We start from the raw sequence: 19,777 nt of genomic DNA on the forward strand, positions 1-19,777 counted from the left end.
ATTAAGCACATGCCTTCCATATAGACCCAGCCATTCTACTCATAGGTAATATATATTCATACGAAGACTTATCCACAGAAGTTTATAGCTTAATAGCCCCAAACTGGAAAGAACCCAGTTTTACCTGCAGCTAAATATATGAACAAATTGTGATATATCCATACAATAGAATATTTCTCAGCAATAAAAAGCAATGAACATTTGATATACAAAGCATGGATGGATCTTAAAATAATTATGCCATGTGAAAGAAGCCAGACAAAAAAGATTCAATTTATATGAAATTACAGAAAATGTAAATAACCTATAGTGAGGGAAAGAAGATCAGTGATTGCCCAGGGGTTGGTGAGGAGGAGAGGGAGGGAGGGATGACAAAGGGGCGTGAGGACATTTGGGGAGTGCTGGTTTTGTTCATTGTCTTGACTGTGGTGATGGTTTCATAGGTCTATATATTTGTCAGAACTCATCAAATTGTATACTTAATAATCTATCTCAAGAAACCTTTACAAAAGAGTCCATATAATATTTTATGATTTCTTTAATATCCAACACATTTATTTTGCAATAAGCTACTTACAATAAAGGAATTGTCTATTACAATATAGATGATTGTCTATTGTCTATATATTATACATGGTTGAATCTTGACTCTGGATCACAAATGCCACTAAATCTGGGCATTTACAAAAGATTTACAGAAGATTTACAACCTGTACAGAAGGCTTACAACCCAGTCTACAGTCTTTACAAACTACTCTACAAATCACTTGTATAGATAAAAGAAACATTTTCCTTATGTGTAGTCAACATAAATGAATTAGTCATTAGAGGTGTTAGTTAACTCAAAGGCGAAGTAGTCGATCTAGTTTATTTCCATCCAGTTTATTTCCAATGTCTTAAGTCAAACTCAAATAGCTACATTTGCTATTGATTTATAATTCACTGCAAAATACAATCATACCTTCTGTTAAAAATGATCAGTTGCATCTGTGTTTGCTTTGTAGTAAAGAAAATGTAAGGAACCTTGGTTTAAACAAGTAGGAGTTTGTTTTAATCACAAAGTGAGCAACTAATGGTGGATAAACCAAGGCTAGTACAACCGCAGTGCAATGCACTGCCAACCTCAGCCCGAAACTTCTAACTTTTTCCTTTCACGCTGCCACCATAACATGTGGATTTAATCCTTAAACTTACAAGATGGTTAGCAAACTCTGGATCCCATTAGGAACATGTGCCAACCGAGTGTTCATTGTTAACAGAAAACCTTAGCTCTCCTGGAGAACCCGCACAGTGACATTTCTCATATTGCTCATTGACCTACTCTTGCACTCTTACATGACAATCTGGGTTTCTCTTCTCTTCTTTGGTTGCCTGAACCTTATTCCTTTATAAATAAGCTTTTTGTGTTTGCCCTCTCTACAACTTTTTTGAATTTTGAATTTATTGCTGGAATTCTGAACTTTCACAAGAATCAGCCCCTTATTTCATTCATCTTGGTGACTGCTCAGTGAGTTCTTTCTGAGAACTGATTTCTTTCTTCTGTTTCTGGACATTGTCTTCTATTATGTCTTAAGTTATTTTTTTCTCTGCATTTTCTATGTTCCCCCCTTCTAGAACACATATTAGATGGTTCCTGCTTTGCTTGAATTGAATTTCAGTATCTCCTAAATTTTCTCTCCTGTTAGTCTGTTTGCTCTGATTTCTTCATCTTTATCTTCCAGATTAGTAATTTTTTTCTTGGTCATGATTCTGTTTTTTTTTTTTTAAGCTTGTCTTACTCCTTGTACATTTCAGCAAACATATTCTTATTTCCCAAGAACAACTTTTTTCTCTCTGATTTACCCATTATGGTAGCTGTAGGTTCTTGATTCATAGCAGCAATAGCCCCTTGAAGATAAGAATTATATTATTTGTAAGGAATGAGATTATTTCTGTCTTTTTTATTGATATATATATATATTTTAAAGTGCATGCATTTTAGGTATATAATTCAGTTTGAAGAAGTGTTTTCACTCATATAACTACAGTCAGTCAAAATAGAAAACATTTCCATCACCAAAGAAATTTCTCTCAGGCCTTTTCCAGTCAGTTGTCCTCCTTTTCCTGCAGAGGCAAACCCTATTGAGATTAATATGCACTCTTGTGTCTGGCTTCTTTCACTCAGAATAATTTTTAGATTTATCCATTTGTTGCATGTATTAGAAATTTAGTCCTTTTATTACTAACAATAATCCATTGTGTAAATATACTATTATTGGTGTATCTATTCACCTGATGATGGACATGTGGACTGTTTCCAGTTTTGCGCTATTACAAATAATGCCGCCAATACATTCATTTAGTATAAAGGAGTATATTCTCATTTCTCTTTGGTAAAGATGCAACATAATTCAGATTGTTGGCAAACAAGCCACCCTCAGCCCCATCACCCATAACCCTTAAACTCAGCTAGGAATAATTCAATAAATCAAAAATAACTAAATTCTATCCTTTAAAGAAAGCATCTACAGGCAGAAACAACAACAACAGAAACTAATTTTTTAAACATATATCCTAAGTGGAGGATGTTGTCAACTAAAGCTTGGTCCTTGTGGGTGAGCTCATATGGAAAAATAACAGATTACCATGTAAATTGTTTTTCATTATTTTCAGTATCAACTAAGAAACAAAAATTTAGTTTTTCCCAGTTATTTTCCAAATGTAAACATCTTGTGTGGAGAACATGCTAGCTTTTGGAATGCATAGCAGTAAGTGATACAAGCAGTGGAGTCCTGCCCATGTGCAAGCACCATCTGATTAGGGAAGTGCACATGTCCTGTCGGGTGACAGCAAGTGTCCCCAAGCTTACAGTGCAGGGAGAGCTTCTCACCAAGACTATGGATCCTGAATGTTTTTTGAAGTCCAGCTCCGCAGTCCCTCCACTGTACCCCTGTCTATCAGAATCCTGTCACAGCAAGAGGGTGGGATGACCCACCAAAGCCTCCATCAGGGCTGAAAGTGTTCAACAAGGCAGAAGACACCAGCACATTTTCAGGTGGAACTACCATCCCTGGGGCCCCTAAAGTTGTCTGCAATCATAATGCAAGTCTTTATTAATTTTGATTGATTACTGGAGGGAATTGCTGTATGTTTCCTCTGCAATTGAGTAGGTTGATTTTACAAAAAGGCCAAAATTGTTGATTGTGTGTTTTTTGCGAGTGACTGGGGTGTACTTAAATTTAAGATGCATAGAGGGGGCAGGTGGGTTAGTGCAGTAAACACTCCCCAAATGCAAAACTGATGAAGGGAATGAAGAATTCTTCATCCAGGCAAAGCCGATTTCATTTTCAGTCACCCCTCCATTTCTTTTGTTGAGTTCCTTCTCTTTTAGACCCCTTCCTCCTTCAGTAACCATGGAGGATTGGTTCTAGGACACCCCAGGATACCAAAATCCATGTGTGCTCAAGTCCCTTATATAAAATGGTGTGGTATGTGCATATAACCTACACACACCCTCCTGAATACTTTACATCATCTCTAGATTACTTATAATACCTAACACAATGTAAATGCTATATAAATAGTTACTGGCATATGCAAAATTCAAGTTTTTTTGGAAATTTCTGGAATTTTTTTTCAAATATTATCCATCCGGGTTGGATGAATCTGCAAATGTAGAACCCGTGGAGACAGAGGGTCAACTGTACTCAAACTAGGAGCCCACCCACCTCAAGGCAGTTAGTTCATTTTATTTAGGCAGAATTGGGGGGGGGGCGGTTCTAGGGTTATATTTAGGGGCTGTCTGCATATTTAAAGAGGGATGGTCTACTTGACCTCTATCGATATTTTGTAAACAGCTCTTAACTATTTGCCTGTGGCCCTTTCCTACTCTTTGTACATTCTGTTATTTTTCTCTTCCCTCTCTAAAAAATTTTCTTTTATGCTGTTTTCAAGTAGAGGTTTTTATTTTACCAAATCAATTCTATTAGCTTTTCTTCTAGAAATTTCTATCAGCTATGGAATTCTTTGCTGGTTTCCATTGCTGTTAACAATCTGTTTCTTTAATATATATATATATATATATATATATATATATATATATATATATGTTTTCTGCCATTTTTAGTGATTGGGGGTGAGGGGAGTTAGGTGATTGTCAGCTTGCCATCTTGACTTAAATTTCTTGAGCTAGATCTTTTGTTCTATTTGTTCTTTTAAAGAAAAAAGAGTCCTGTGGGGTTTTTTTTGTTTTTTTTTGCGGTACGCGGGCCTCTCACTGTTGTGGCCTCTCCCGTTGCGGAGCACAGGCTCCAGACGCGCAGGCTCAGCGGCCATGGTTCACGGGCCCAGCCGCTCCGCGGCATGTGGGATCTTCCTGGACTGGGGCATGAACCCGTGTCCCCTGCATCGGCAGGCGGACTCTCAACCACTGCGCCACCAGGGAAGCCCAGGAGTCCTATGTTTATTTTATAAAGTAACACATACCGTCTATAGAAAATTTAGAAAATGTGGTCAAGGAAGATGAGTGACAGTTTTTTAAAAAACAAAATATCGTATGTTTTTATAAGTATCGAATATATTCGATTTTGCCATAAGTTTCCTTCAGTAAAGAAAAGAATATTCATTTCTTAAATTTCAGTAATGCCCTTGTACACTAAAGCAAAAATCTACTTCAAGCTTTATAAATGAAAAAACAATTTGGTACTATTGCTATTGAATTCTAATCACTGTGAAAGATAGTCCTAGGGTCTGTTTAAAAAAAATAAGATTAGAGAAGTTTGTGTTTGGCTGCATGTAATAGGAAAGTCAGAGTTGCTTTGCTCCACGTGGAGATGCTTAAGAGGGGGTGGTCCAAGTGTGACAGGGCAGCCATGTGATGCCCCTTAGCACAGACCCAGCCATCTCTGCCATCCATCATCCTCATTGGAGCAAGATGCCTGGCAACTCCAGGCTGTCACCTAGAGTGCTGTCATGAGCATGTAGCAGCTGACCCTACTCTTTTTGGTCAGGAAAGCCTTAACTTTTCTGGAGGCACTCTTCTTAATATTACACTTACACCTCATTGACCACACTTGTCACATGATCACTTTTAGCTGCAAAGAAGCCTGGAAATCAAGTTCTCTGGTTTCACACCTCACTCCCTGGAACAAAACCAAGATATTGTTAAGGAAAATGGAATTTGTGGCAGACAAGAGCAGTGTCTGCCACAGGGCCAGGGTCTGTCAGAGGGCCAGGCATTTAGGTGGTTCGCAGTGATGAGCCCTGAAGGGCTGGTGCAATTGCCCATGCCCTGGCAGTCATAACTCTGTGTATTGCCACACATATCTAAATACGTACGCATAGTGGAATACACAAACATGTTAGAAAGTATTTGCCTGAATAAGAATGGTGCTTTCATTTCTCCATTTAGCCAGATGATGCGTCTTTCAACATTACTACCCTGTCAGATGGGTCCCAAGATGAAGAAGGGAGTTTTGCAGTTCCCAGGAGTGGCTCCATGGTAAGTCATCACAGGCTCAGATGATTGCATGTCAGGGCAAAATTGCAAATTCAAGGCAAGAAGAAGAATTTTTTTCAAACAGATGAGAAAAACTTGAACTAACACTGTGAGGAAACCACAGCTGCCAATAGACCCATCAACCTTATAACAATTAGGAAGAAAGAGACTCAAAACTGAGGAATGAATAGATCAGTTTGAAAGAGGACTCCATAACTTAATACTGATGCGGTGTTCTTTAGGAGCATCAAGCATGGCGCGATTTGTTAACTTTTGTCCCCTTGTCTGAGTTCATACAGATGATCTGTCCTAACTCTGCCATCTTAACTCAGAAGTCCTTTTACCTGCAGGATAAATTAAAATTTCCTCCTCCTGATATTGAAGGCTCCCCACTGTTGCCTGTGTATCCAGCGTTGGATCTCAGGACTCATCCAAACAAACCCTCCACTTACCACAGATTCACTCACGTGGCCTTGAGTAGTAGAACTTCTACTTCTCTTTGTCTCAAACTCTCGTCATTCCTCCCCCCGCCCCACCTCCACTGGGAACCCCCAGTTGGTGTTTCTGGCAGGGTGTGGCATAATGGACCAGAAGTGAGAGACCCTGTTAGATAGGGTAGTGGTTCTCCACTGGCAGTTGATGGAAGGCAAAAGAGCACGACAAGATGGGCAGATGGAGGGGGCACATTCAGCGTCCTCCTGGGCAGTAGTTTCTCGTCTGTTGTCGAGTTTGATATACCGGGTAGTTGATATGCACAACGCACTCCCAGGGCACCCCCATTGTTCAGGGAGATAATGCTGTTAGCCCCATGTGAATGAGTTTTTCTGTTGTGTTTTTAGATTTTTGGTTATGAGGTTGTTTTGTTTTGTTTCATAGTGATCATTTAAGAAGCATAAAGTAATGTGAGTGATTTTTATCAGTAGCACTCACTACAGGTTATAGCACTGATAGGCTAAGGGTTACCCACAGTTTCTGACCTACTGGCTTTAAATTCAGCTGTTACTTTCCCATTTAAGACCACGCATTGGAATGCAAATAAGTGAGAATATCTCTACTTCAGAGATAATCTCCAGTTCACCCCACTTAGCGATGAAAACAAAGTAAGTCATTTGCAAACTGGTAACTCCTAGAAATGAGGAGTTTCCTACAGTAGACCTTACGTGGTGTGCTGTCCACCCCCACCCCACCCCGTGACCGAGGATTCCTCTTCTAAGTAAGGCCTTGCCCAGGATATTTCATTTTCAGTCTCAGCTGGAGGTACCCATGTGCCCAAGACTCAGCCCCAAGTCTTAGCCTCACCTCTACTTGTCTTCTCTGACACCTGTTGATTTTATCTTGTACACAGTTCTAGAATATGTCTACTCCCCTCTTTTCCTACAACTACTTCCTTAGTACAGAAACTCATCATCTTTCTGTGTTACTGAAGCAGCCGCCTGAGTGATCTCCCGGACTTTAGCTTATACCCTCCATCTCATCCTCGCCGTGGCTGCAAGTCATCGGTCTAAAATGCAAGTCTTGCTCCATGCCTGCAGCAGTTCTCCCCACTTTCTAGTTAGTGTTAGTGTTAGGTAGTTAGAAAGCTTCTGTCTCTGACCTCTCGTCTGTCCGCTAGCTGACTTCACCTGTTCTATAAGCCAACAAGAAAGTACTGTGTGTAGTTCTGTGCACACACCAAGCAGAACTTGAAGCATGGTGTTTGCACCGTTGAGTTGCTAAAGAAGAGGAGGTTGGGTAGGCCTGTTTTCTAGGCTTTTCCATGGCAGCTCTGTGACCACAATGCTTGTGACGTTTTTCTGTTTCTTCATTCTTTGCTGATTCATTGATTTATTCATTCACCAAATCTTTATTGAACACGTGTTGTCTACAGATAGGATCCTTGAAAGTTTGACAGTGTAAGAGAAAGAAAATGATCTTGCATGGCAGTTATAGATAGAGCTTCCTGGGGTAAGTTAGTCACTCAGATTTCGTTTTTGTTTTCATTTTGTTTTTCTGAAAACTGATTGAATGTCAATAGTGACCTAAGTAAAAGTTTCAGCAGTAATGACACTCAAAAAAATTTCATTGGAACCTGTCTCTAGTGTGACTTACTTTGGATTGTTTGTTACTCATAATATCTTTACTTTGAAATGTTAAACAAATTGGTTAGTTGCTAAAGTAGCCCACAGATGCCAACTTCACTCTTTCTGCACCTGTACTGAAAATCATTCTAGAACTTCTTACCATGACATAAACACATTTTTGACTTCCCTGCTTCTTGATTATAAGGAGCCATGGGCACCCCGGTTTGGTTCCCCAGTTTCTTCTACGTGGTGGGATTTCCAGTGATTCAGTGCAGTGGAGGCAAGGGCTTCAGGGGTCCTGGCCATGATGCCTATAAAGGTAAATCTCGCCGGCCTGTCAGGGAAAATCTCACTGACTATTTACTGTTATCTCCAAGACTCCAGAGGCTCTTGACAACTTTCACTATTGGCATTTATGTTGTGGAATGGGATAAAGTAGGTAACCTAACTTTATCTTTTCCAAGGGGATAGCCTTGGCTTGACCAACATCTTGTTTTTTCATTCTTTCATCTTTTTTACTTGTTTGATTTGCACCTTTATGATAAGTGAATTCTCTACGTATACAGGGTCTATCCTAATTACTATGACTCTATGTTTTGTTTATTTAAATTTGTTACAAGTTTGCCATCATTGTTTAGAATCAAAATTTTCTTTCCTGTTCTCAGAAGTTTTTTTCTTTCAGATGAACTTACATTGAGGCTATCACTACCCATTAAATCTTGTTTACCCATAAAAATCTTGTTAGTACTCCACTAAGAATTTCATTGAATTTAAAGATTGTTGGAGAGAATTCACATCTTAAAATATTGAATCTTCCCACTGAGAAAAAATTGTGTCTTTCCATTCATTTGTATCTTCTATCCTTCAGTAAAATTTCATGATTTCCTCTCATATTTTTTCCTACACATTTTTTCATTTGTTAGTTACTAGGAACTTAATGGCTTTCATTGGTATTTTAAATGGTAGGGGTTTTTCATGGTATCTTCTTGTCTGTTTTTGTGGATATACAAGGAAAGTATTTTTGTTACTCACAAAAGTCTCTCTTACAGTTTCCTTTCTGAAAATTCTTTTTTATTTCTTAGAATTTTTCATTTGATTTTATAATTCGTGCAGACATTGTCTGAAATACTGAAAGTTTTATTTGCCCAATCTTTAAAATACAGTTAGCCCTCTTTATTTTTAGGTTCTGCATTCTAGGATTCAACCAACTGCAGGTTGAAAATATTCAGAAAAAAAAAATCCCAGAAAGTTCCAAAAAGCAAAACTTGAATTTGCTGTGCACCAGCACCTATTTACATAGCATTTACGTTGTATTAGGTGTTATAAGTAATCTAGAAATGATTTAAAGTATATGGAAGGATATGCATAGGTTATATGCAAACGCCACAACGTTTTGTATAAGGGACTTGAGCATTTGAGGATTTTGGTGTCCTTGGGGGTCCTGGAACCAATCCCCCATAAATACCAAGGGACGATTGTAGTTATTCATCTTATTTACTTTTCTTATCTTATTGAACCAACCTCAAGCACTTATAACATTGAATAATAATTATGGAGATCTTTTGATACATTTTTTATTTTCTCATGAATTCTTCTAAGTTTCACTATTAAGAAGAATATTTGTTCTGGGTTTCTGAGCCTTGTAGTTACTTTTATCAGGAGTAGAGATTGAGTTATATCAAATGATTGTATCATCTATTAAAATGAATATATTGTTTTTCTTCTTTAAAAGACAATTACTTTAGGAAATTACATTGATAGGTTTTTCTAATGTTGAACTATAATTTCATTGCTTAGTTAAACCCTACTTGTGTTATATTATTCTTTTCTTATGCTACTGAATATGATTTGCTACCATTTTAGCATTTTTAACCACTATTCTAGTAAGTGGGGTTAGCCTATGATATATCATTTCTTTTTGTTATTACCAGAGTTATGCTAATCTTGGTACAAACATGTTGAGAACTTTGAATCTTTTTCAGTATTTTGGAGCTATTTATTAAACTTCGGTGTAAACACATATAATCTGTAAAAACTATTATATACAGTTTTATGCCAAGGTCTGGCATCACTGTAGACCTAATGCTTTGATTAATTTTTCAATGGATATGGTTTAGGGATTATATTCCTTTCAATCCCAACTTGTATGAATTTGGTAATGTGTATTTGTTCTAGCAAAACATCCAGTTCATTTAAAATTTCAATATATGTTGGTGTGTGTGTGTGTGTGTGTGTAAACACATATGTACACAAATATATATATGCACATACACACATTTGTTTAGGTGCATAATTTTAAAATTTTCTGTGAAGGTAGCTATTACTCCTTTTTTCTTCCTAAAATTTATGTCTGTCAGAATGTAAATACTTGCCTGTGTTGGCAGTATTTTTTTTTAAAGTCACTACCTTTAATTAATTAAGCCTACTTTTTCTATCGTATTAATTTATTTAATCCTTATTAATTTTTTTCATTCATTCTTGGGTCTACTTGGATAATTTTTCCTAGTCTCTTGGATTATAAACATTTTTCTTTTTTTTTTGAAATATATACTCATTTTAATGTCAGACACAAAAATTTCAGAATATCCCTTTTTAGAAGAATTTGCTCGGAACTTATCCATTATATCAGCAACTTTTTTTTGTCCTGAATTTTATTTTATTCATTTTTTTATACAGCAGGTTCTTATTAGTCATCAATTTTATACACATCAGTGTATACATGTCAATCCCAATCGCCCAGTTCATCACACCACCACCCCCAGCCTCCTGCCGCTTTCCCCCCTTGGTGTCCATTTATTTTTAAACTTTATTATTTGTGTTTAAGGTTAAGAAGTAATCTGAATAATACTTCGGCTATTCACATAGATTTTTGGAATTTATTACTCTCATTGTCTTTAATATTTAATTTATAATTTCAGATGTCATAGATGGCATCGGAATGCCTTTAAATTCACATTTGGATAGATTTTGTAATTTTTATTTTATTTTTTATTTCAAAATTGGTTTCGTATTTGTCAGTGAATGTGGCTTATTTACGTTCATCTCTGAGGAATTTGGCACAGTGGATTCAAGAGGTGGATTTATCAGTTCTGATCTCAGATGCAGAAGAGGAATATGGGGAGCCTTATTGTCTGTAATGACTGAAGCACAGGCAGATTTAGTGTATAGAGTTATAACACATAGATTGAAACCATGAGAAAAAACCAAGCAGCCAGTCAGGAAGGTCAGAAACATCTTTTGAGTCGGTGAGTTTCTCCTGTAAGTAATGAACACGGAAAATATTTGGTATGGTGTTTCTTTAATGTGAAGGAAATATCAGATAGTCGAAGTCTAGTTTTAAGAGAACTCAAGCAGATAGTGCTAACCTTCTAAATGTTGGAATTTAAAATAATAATCCTTCAACCCTTACTCTCCGATCCCAGTGCAGTAGGATTTGGGCAGCAGAGCAAGCGTTGGTAGCTAGGAAGCTTTGCCTCTCCTAAAGCAGCTGAGGCCCCAGTGGGGAACTCTAGTGGTTGGGCATGTAGGGAAATGGTAGGATCCATTATGGACAAGCTAGGGAAGTTTGTTTTAAATGGGAGTGGCATTTATGTTTGAAATACATTAAAATCACTAGTGAAAATATTTTAAAGATTCTAATATTAATATGTTTAATGAGTAAGTGGATGTTTTAAAATTATGAATACAAAGCACTGAGCCTTTTCATTCAACCTGTTTCAAAACTCATGGTCCCTTTATTGGCAGAGAGATCTTCCTTTTCATTTTCACCAAGTCATCCCCCTGCTTTAACACATGAATGTTCTTTTGTTTGTTCTGTTGTGTTTTAACCGTTATGAGTCTAAGTCTGAGAACCTCTACCTGGCTTTCAAAACCTTCTTGACTAACATATTTCTCATATTTTTCTAATACCTTGTCTCAACTCCTGACAAATCAGGCTCTCCTTGATCCTCTCATGAAGCCAAAATGCTTCAGATTTCCATACCTGAAATTTATGATTCCACGTCTGGCCTGAATGCTTTGCCCTCCTCCCTGCCTTTGTAAGTCCTTTTCATCATTCCTTGAGTTTCAGTGCAAGGTCAGCCGCCTCTTCAGTGAAACCTTTCGGGTGGCACCTCCTTCCTCTCCTTTACTCTCCAGTAAACACTAGTAGTGGAGAAATTAGCTCTTAAGAGTGGATTGTCTTTTAATAATGTTCCATAAATGTTACTCTCTTCTCCTCATTATAAATAGCTAAAGAGCAAGGGTCACGATTTAAATTTCTGCTTCCCCCAGGAAAGTCCCAGAATAATTTATATTACAAAAAGTGGGACCTCATTCAATACTATAGACTGGCTGGAGGCCAGTTAAACCAGACAGCAGATGGCACTTCTCCACCTTACGGATTACGAAATTGACATTTAGTCCATTCAAGGATCCCAAGCCATCAGCTTCAAGCCTTACATGAGTGTTTCTCAATTTTCAGGAGTGTTCTCTTTTATAGATGAGTTATTACAAAGTTTAATAAAACATTTCTTTCTAGAAAAACGTAAGGAAACCACTGAAAAGTGTTCCACATCTTTTTAAGGATTTCAGTGTATAGGTAATCTTTAATCTGTAGTGTTAGTTTTTAGAGCCACCAATTACATAATTGAGCATCTGTGTTTTAATAGTTGGCAATATATTCACATTCTGTTTACACAATAAGATATGTTATCTCCTTTGGAATAAAATAGGAAAGAGAGAACGCAAAGCTCAGCATTCGAGATTCCTTTGTGCAATTTGTAGTACATAATAAAGGATCTTTCATGAAGCAGGTGTTCAGTTCATATTGCTAAATAAATATGAGCGACATCAGGCTCTGGGGGAAAAAGAACAGACTTATGCGTGAAGAGCATAAAAAAGGTTCTTGATGGAATAGCAGATTTTCACCCTTACACATACAGCTGATACTTCCACGTTAAAATTTATATTGGTAGAAATGGTAGAATTTGTGTGTAAGTTTTTACTAGTACCCATCCAACCTGAGTTAGAGTTCTACAAAGCTCTACAGAGCTCTACAAAGTTAATTACTCAACTTCTGATAACATTGCAGGGGAGTGCAGTGCTTTGGCAGGATTGCAGTGAAGAAAGTAGGAAATTAATTAAGAGAGGACACTGAACTAGAAAACATACTTAAATTGTTGGTAGTTATTATCACTCTGTATTTCCTAGCAAAGAAGTTAATGTATGAGTATATTAATAGTAGCTAGCCCTCGTGCAGTACTCACTATGTGCCAGATATTGTTCCATGTGATTTATAGTCATTTAAAATTCATAATAACTTGTTGAAATATGTTCTATTATCATCTTCATTTTACAGATCAGGAGATTAAGCAATAGAGAGTCCTGTAACTTGCTTGAAGTCACACGAAGTGGAAGAACCAGGATTAGAATCCAAGCAATCTGGCTCCAGCATCCCTGTTACTAACCATCTAGCTATGTCATGACTTAGAGTTTACGACCAAAATGTGTGACCAGCTGCATCAAGAATAACAAATATAATAATCATCAAACTATGTGACATCAAGCATTGTAATTTTTACGTTAGGAACTGTATGACAACAAACATTTAAGAAGATGTGGTTATTTTGACCTTGACTTAGTTCTCTTTTGAGAAAACTGTGAGCTGTACAGGTCTGAACTGAGTGAGAAAACAAAGGAAATCAGATGCAAGCCCTTCATGGAATCAAGAATTGCTTTTTGTGAAAAGAATTCAAATATACAGCAGAACATAAATCAGGTTGAAACGTAGGGTAGACTGTATTTATGATAAGCTGTTTTGTGTTCGTCTTCCCTTGTTTCACAGTCTATCCTGGAGACTATTCCAGATGTGCCAGCTCATTCCAATGGCTCAGCAGACCCTGGACAGTCGGTGCAGAACGCAGTGAGTGGTGAGTGACACAAACTTCTACTGAACTCAAGCTGTGTCTTTTTGCTTTTGTGCTGGCACTCAATTCAGTGAGAAGTGAATTTCTGAAAGCAAAATGTAAGTGTGTTTTCTCCCCTTTTTGATTCTGTCACCTGGGCCTCTCCTCCCATCACCTCCAAACAGCCCATCTATTATACCAGACGAAACTAATTGAACCACATTGGAAGCAGAATCTTTTCCACCTTTACTCCCATGGCATCATTTAGAAACTACTCACTTAGGCAGTGTCTTTGATTTGGGGCCTCTCTCACAGGTAATCTGGATCTGCTTAACAGTATCAAGCAGACCAGGAAGCAGACCACTTCCAAGAACCTCTAATTATGCTCAAGTAAATGCAGCAGCAGAGCAGCTTGTGATATACAGAGTAACAGGGTTAGCTTTTAAATGGGCCTCTTCCACTTGAGCATTGGGTACTCTGCATGGACTCAGTATGGAATCTCAAATCCTCCTTGTTAGAAATAGGCCCCTTTAGACCACACTTTAGTGATTCCTCAAAATTTTCCCTAAATAATGCACCGTCTTCTCAGATACAGCAGAACCCCATACTTGCAGCATTAGCTTCAAAACTCAAATAAGTTGGGGTGATGAAAATGTTCTAAAATTGATCGATGGTTGTACAACTCTGCAAATATCCTAAAAACCGTTGACTATACACTTCAAATAAGTGAATTCTAGGCATGTCGATTACATTTTAATAAAGCTGTTTCCAAAAAAAAAGAAAAATCGAAGAGAATGGATTTGCTGTAAATTATTCCACATCATTCTATTTGCTGCCATATTGTTATTCAGTTCAACTCATACCACTAAAAGATAAAAGTCTACCTGGAGTAGTCTGGTGATTTGGAGTATCAGCCTGTATAATCAACACTGTCCAAAGAATCTGTCCATAGGTCCTTAAGAAATTAGCATTTTATTTAACAATCTTACTCTGATTTGCATGCAAGCCTCTGTATGATGAGTGAAAATCTTAACTGTGCCCTCATTATTTTCTAAGTTCTTACTGTATCCATTTATTGTGTTTTAATTCAGTATAACTGTTTAGAATTTTAAATTTGTTGATTTACAAATTTCTCTGTTAAACTTTTAATTGAGATTAACTAGGTCTTCTGTCATTTCTATCTTTTGTTCCTTTTGTTCTGTTTGGTTTTCATTTAGTCACTGTCTATAGAAGAGGGTAAAAGAGATGAGCTCTTTTTTTTGTAATCAAATAATTCTTTTCATGACATATGAACAGTTCTGCCAGGCAATGAAACAAGATGGCAAGCCAAACTCTTAGTCAAAAATCAGATTTAGGTTTACTCAAATGATTTCACTTGTTTTTGGTAAGGAATCTATTGTCTTAATTTCAGACTTGAGAGAAACATGGATACGGGACAGTACTTGTCACCCATTTAGCTTTGTAATGTGCATCATATGAGGTCAGGTAACGATACAAAATCACAAGAATTAGAATTAATTCACCTGAACAAATCTAGTAGTGAAGGGCAAACTGAATTTGAACAAATCTTAAGAGGCACAGTTCCCCAGTTTGGGAAAAACCCAAGAGGAATGAAAGTAGGCAGGAATTTCCTGTGGGGCCTCCACCCTTTCTCCCTCTGCTTTAAGCTTTTGCTTCCCCAATAGCAGCAACATTGGGTCTGGATGGACTTAATTTTAATATCATGAGAATATATAGAAATATTTCATTTTTGTCTTTCTAATTAATCTTCAATGCTTTTCATGAGACATAAACATCTAAAATTAAAAACATCAGATTAAATAGAAAGTTTGCTTGGATAATGATTATAGAAGTTTGTTCATGTGGAAATCTGATGACACTACATTAATTGCTTAACTGAAATCATTCTGGGTGAGTCTAATGCTTTTCCTGGATGTAAACATTCTAATGTGCTTATGGATTAACTTGTAAACATTTTGTGCTTATTTTACAGTAAATGGTATTGATTGATTAAATGGCATATTAAATATTCCACATCCTCTGTTCTTTAGATGATGAATATCTGGAAAAGGACATTCCACTACAAGCTGAAGAGCTGTCCTTTGAAGTATCTTATTCAGAAATGGTTACAGAGGCTCCAAAAAGAAATAAATTGAAGAAGTCAGATTTTAAGAAAGAAGACTATGTTTTACCTGTAAGTAAAAACCTTTCATGATTATTCCACTAGCTTCCTGTGACTTCTCTGTGGGACAAACTAGGATTTTTAAAAAAATTTCTTTGTGTGTGCACAAGGGCATGGGGAGAGGCCAGGCATCAGTGTTGCATCACACCAGGGACATTATTTGTTGTGCAGTACACAGCCTGCCTGGCTGTACCTGGCAGCCCTGGGTTGAGGAAGAGTTGCTAGGGTATATGCTTGAGTACTGCTTTATAGATGAAATAGGTTTTCCACTTGGCTTGTGTGCTTTCATGCACTTTCTATCCTTACTTTACTTATAGGTTGATGCCAGTTCTAACTGTAACTGTATACCTACTTGTGCATTAGAAGCCACACGTCAGAAAGTCACAGTCATTAACAATAGGAAGTGAGAGCTTATAGGGCAGACACTAAAAACTCATCAAAAATAAATTCAAGAATTTGTAATATTATTATGGGATGGGAAAGTAGAGCTACATACTTCATTAGCCTGAAAGCCTCATTATATATATCCAGGATAATTATATTCTGAAAGCCCAATACAGGAAATATGCTACGCTGATCTATTTGCTACTCAGTCAATGCATTTGTGAAGAGTTCAAGATGTGGAGTCCTGAATATTCTGTGCTGATCAGGGCTGGAGGCATGATGAGCAGGGCTCAGGCAGTTTCAGGGCTAGAGGAATGAGTCATCTAGAATCAGGCAGAGGCTTTGCCCCAGGTGGCCTGGACCATTCCTGTGAAGGAGGGGAAGAGGACAGGGCAAGAACTGTAAGACCCACCAGGCGCCTTCTATAGGCCAGACACTGCAGTAGGTATTCTAGTTCTCATCATCCTAGTGATTGCTCCCATTTTAAGTTGAGGAAACTGAGGCCCAAACAAGCTAAGTAACATATCCAAATCTTCACAGCTAATAGGAGGCAGAAACAGAATTTAAACCTACACGTGTCCATCTTCAGAACCCCTCCTGGACCCTATGCAGCCTCTATGTCAGAGGGCACAGTGGCATTCTGGGACAAAAGAGGGAACCCAGCTCTGGGACTCTGGTTGCAGGGGGAGTCCCTCTGAATCTTTGGAGAGAATTGTCCAAGAGAGGATGCTGACCCCCAGTCTCCTCATCATGTCCGTCTCCTGAGTTTGGGCTCACCTGGGGTGCAGGGCAGCCTCCCAGGAAGAGCTCTGCATAGGGTATAGCACGTAGTGTCAATAATTGCTCAGTAATGATGGCAGTTCTTGTTGTGTTGCTGTTCTTGTTATGTATTATTGTCATGTGGGGCCTTGGTCTCAGAAAGAAGGTAAAATAACCAAGTGTTTAATAGCACAAGGTATACCTCAGACCACACCCTATGTTTTGTTGTTTAGCTTTTAAATACTTGGAATTTCAAAGAACAGTTGTTGAATGAATGAATAAATGAATGAATGAATGAATGAATTGGAAGATGCTTTAAAAATCCCAAGGAAACTCTGGTTTAGGGAACTCCTATGGAGAATGTATACTTACAACTTTGTAATTTAAATAACTATTGTATATTTCTACTTTAGCCATTTTCTTTCAATACCAGGTTTTCTGAGAGCAAAGTATTTGTTATAGATTTTATATATATACTTAAATATAAAATTTATATTTTACTTTTAATGTAATTATATATTAACTTATATAATACTTATATTTTATTATTATTACTTATATGTAATATTTCTGTTATTTATTACAAGAACAATCTCTTGTTTTTTAAAGGTCTTACTTCTTACAGTCTTCACAATATTTCTGGACTGTTGAAGGGTTTTTTATTGTCCTTTTAGTGTAATTTGTTTCCTAGTGTGGAAATGGAGAATATAACAATATAATTGGCTTCAAAATGATAGTAGAATTATTTGGCACTTTCTGTGCATTTTTCTTTTTTAAGAATATTCTGAATTACCTAAATTTGATTTTTAAGGTAGAATAACTATTGTCTCAGCAAGCAGGTGCAATCAGTTTCAGTTGAGAAATTACCTACATTCTTTACATCACAGTTGTGATGATGACGTTATGGTATACTTCAGATCACTGTTTTGTTTCAATTTAGTGTAGTAGTGATCCGCAGATGTTCTAAAAATCATATTCATAATCTTTCTGTGATGCAGCATCCTCCTCAGAGATTTTTTTTATGAATAGCATATCTTGCTGTACAGATTTAGAATGTCCAGGTGGCATTTGAATGAAGGTATAATAATTTTCCTTTGCCATAAAAAATAAATATCCTCAATATGTATTTTAGAAATTTATTGTTCAGAAAACCAGATTTGGCCTAACTGAAGCAGGAGATCTGTCTGCTGACGACATGAAGAAAATCCGCCATCTCTCTCTGATTGAATTGACGGCCTTTTTTGATGCCTTTCGTATTCAACTAAAAAGAAACAAAACGGAGAAAGTAAAAGGACGAGGTATTAAGACTTATTCTGAAAACAAAACAAAACAAAAAGACTTTTTCTGGCTTTAACACTTTGATACATGGGAATAAGACGGTGCTTTTCTGATTCTTTTTTCTTTCTCGCCTATTTTACAATGAAGACAGTGGGATTTTTGGAGTTCCTCTTACAGTCCTGCTGGAAAATGACCGAAGGAAAGATGCTGGAGTAAAAGTTCCCCTTGTGTTACAAAAAGTGAGTTCAATATAAATAAAGGGGGAGTTAATAGAGCCCTGTGCTTGCAATGTGCTATTTGTAAACCCACTAATGAATTTTCCTCTAGATTTAAAGACACTAAAGCCCTATTAGGACTTGGGCCTTGGTGATTTCCAGGTTTCCTCCATACATCCACATGACATCCACAAACACTTGGGCATGTCTGCCTTGCTGAGAACTTCTGGAGCCTGTTTCATTGTCTGATCATAAAGCATCAGGTGATGAGTGCAGATGCTCTGTCACATGGCTTCCTTCAGTTATATTTCTTTGAATATTTAAAAAATGTTATTTGTGTGTATGTTTGTGTTTGTGTGTGTGTGTGTATTTGATTATTCTGTCCTGTATAAGAGATGACTAGCAGTCCATTTACTAATCATACAAGTATTTGCTGAGGTATATCACAGGTTGGGTGTTTTTAAATGTGTATGTATAATTGTTTAGAATTTTCCAGACAAAGCTAAATAAAGTCTAAAAATCAGCTTATTCTGGTGGTGTTTGAGGCATGACTGAGAAGATATGATCCATTTAGACAAAGCAGAATTTTGGTTTGGGAGGTTTTGAAACTGATATTACCTGAACTATCATATGTGGTTGTCTCTGTGACCATCACTGGTTAATGGCTCATTTGCTTTTGTGTCACGTTTTTTTATAGCCAACAATTTACACTGGTTTAATTATGCATTTATTCAACAGTGACATCCGGTGGCACAAGTAAAATTCCAAGCCCTAAACACAAATCTTGTTGAATTTTCAATTCAGTTTTTAAATGATATGTGAAAATACTGAGTGAGGAAACATACTTACTTTATTCACAATAACAATTCTATGTCTCTACTATCTTCCTTAATTTTGCTACCAATACCTCAAATTGAGCTGCTCCTCAAATCAGGTGATTGATTGGCTGCCAATAGGAGCAGGGAGGATGGCAACCAGGGGGCCAGAGGATGCGGGCGACACCCAGTGTGCGCGTCTGTAGGGCACCTCCCCTGCACCCGGCCGTCTGTACTTGTCACGTCTGGACAGCACCGAGCGGCCCCAGGAGGTCGGTGTTATCATCTCCCTTCTACTGTTGAGGCAACGGAGGCATCGTAGGGTGAGGTAACTTGCCCAAGAACACACAAGAGGTAGATGCAAAAAGGAACACAGTATGTATATCCAAGGCCAAGTCCATGGTGACTCTAAGATTTCCTTTCGTTCCTTGAATTAGAACCAGAATAATGCCCTTTGTCCTCTCGTGAAAGGACAGAGTCTGAAGAAAATGCATAAAAATCTAAGACTGAGAAGATTCAACATAAGAATTTATGTTGTTAAGTAGGTGCAAAATCCTAGCTCGTGGAAGGTGCACAGTAAATGCTAGTTAAAACTAAATCGGGGTTTATCTCGTATTAGCGTCTCAGTAGGTGCTAGCTCTAGTTACGCTCCTCATTTAAGACAGCTTGAGGCATTGCTCTTCTACTCCTGTGGGAGAGGCTTTTCTTATGAACGTGTTTCTT

At 37.4% G+C, this 19,777-nt stretch overlaps 1 protein-coding gene across 2 annotated transcripts in view; it reads left to right on the top strand.

Moving 5' to 3' along the window:
• ARHGAP28 (Rho GTPase activating protein 28) overlaps nt 1-19,777 on the top strand; it is a 146,711-nt gene that overhangs the window by 97,707 nt on the left and 29,227 nt on the right. For both annotated transcript variants that reach the window (XM_082853581.1, XM_082853582.1), the window contains exons 5-9: nt 5,390-5,479; nt 13,361-13,445; nt 15,473-15,615; nt 17,879-18,044; nt 18,172-18,263. In XM_082853581.1, the coding sequence (XP_082709707.1) occupies nt 5,390-5,479; nt 13,361-13,445; nt 15,473-15,615; nt 17,879-18,044; nt 18,172-18,263 (576 nt within the window). The remainder of the gene's footprint in view (nt 1-5,389; nt 5,480-13,360; nt 13,446-15,472; nt 15,616-17,878; nt 18,045-18,171; nt 18,264-19,777) is intronic.

Source organism: Leucopleurus acutus, assembly GCF_964270905.1.
Source record: "Leucopleurus acutus genome assembly, chromosome: 13".
Classification (NCBI taxonomy): domain Eukaryota; kingdom Metazoa; phylum Chordata; class Mammalia; order Artiodactyla; family Delphinidae; genus Leucopleurus; species Leucopleurus acutus.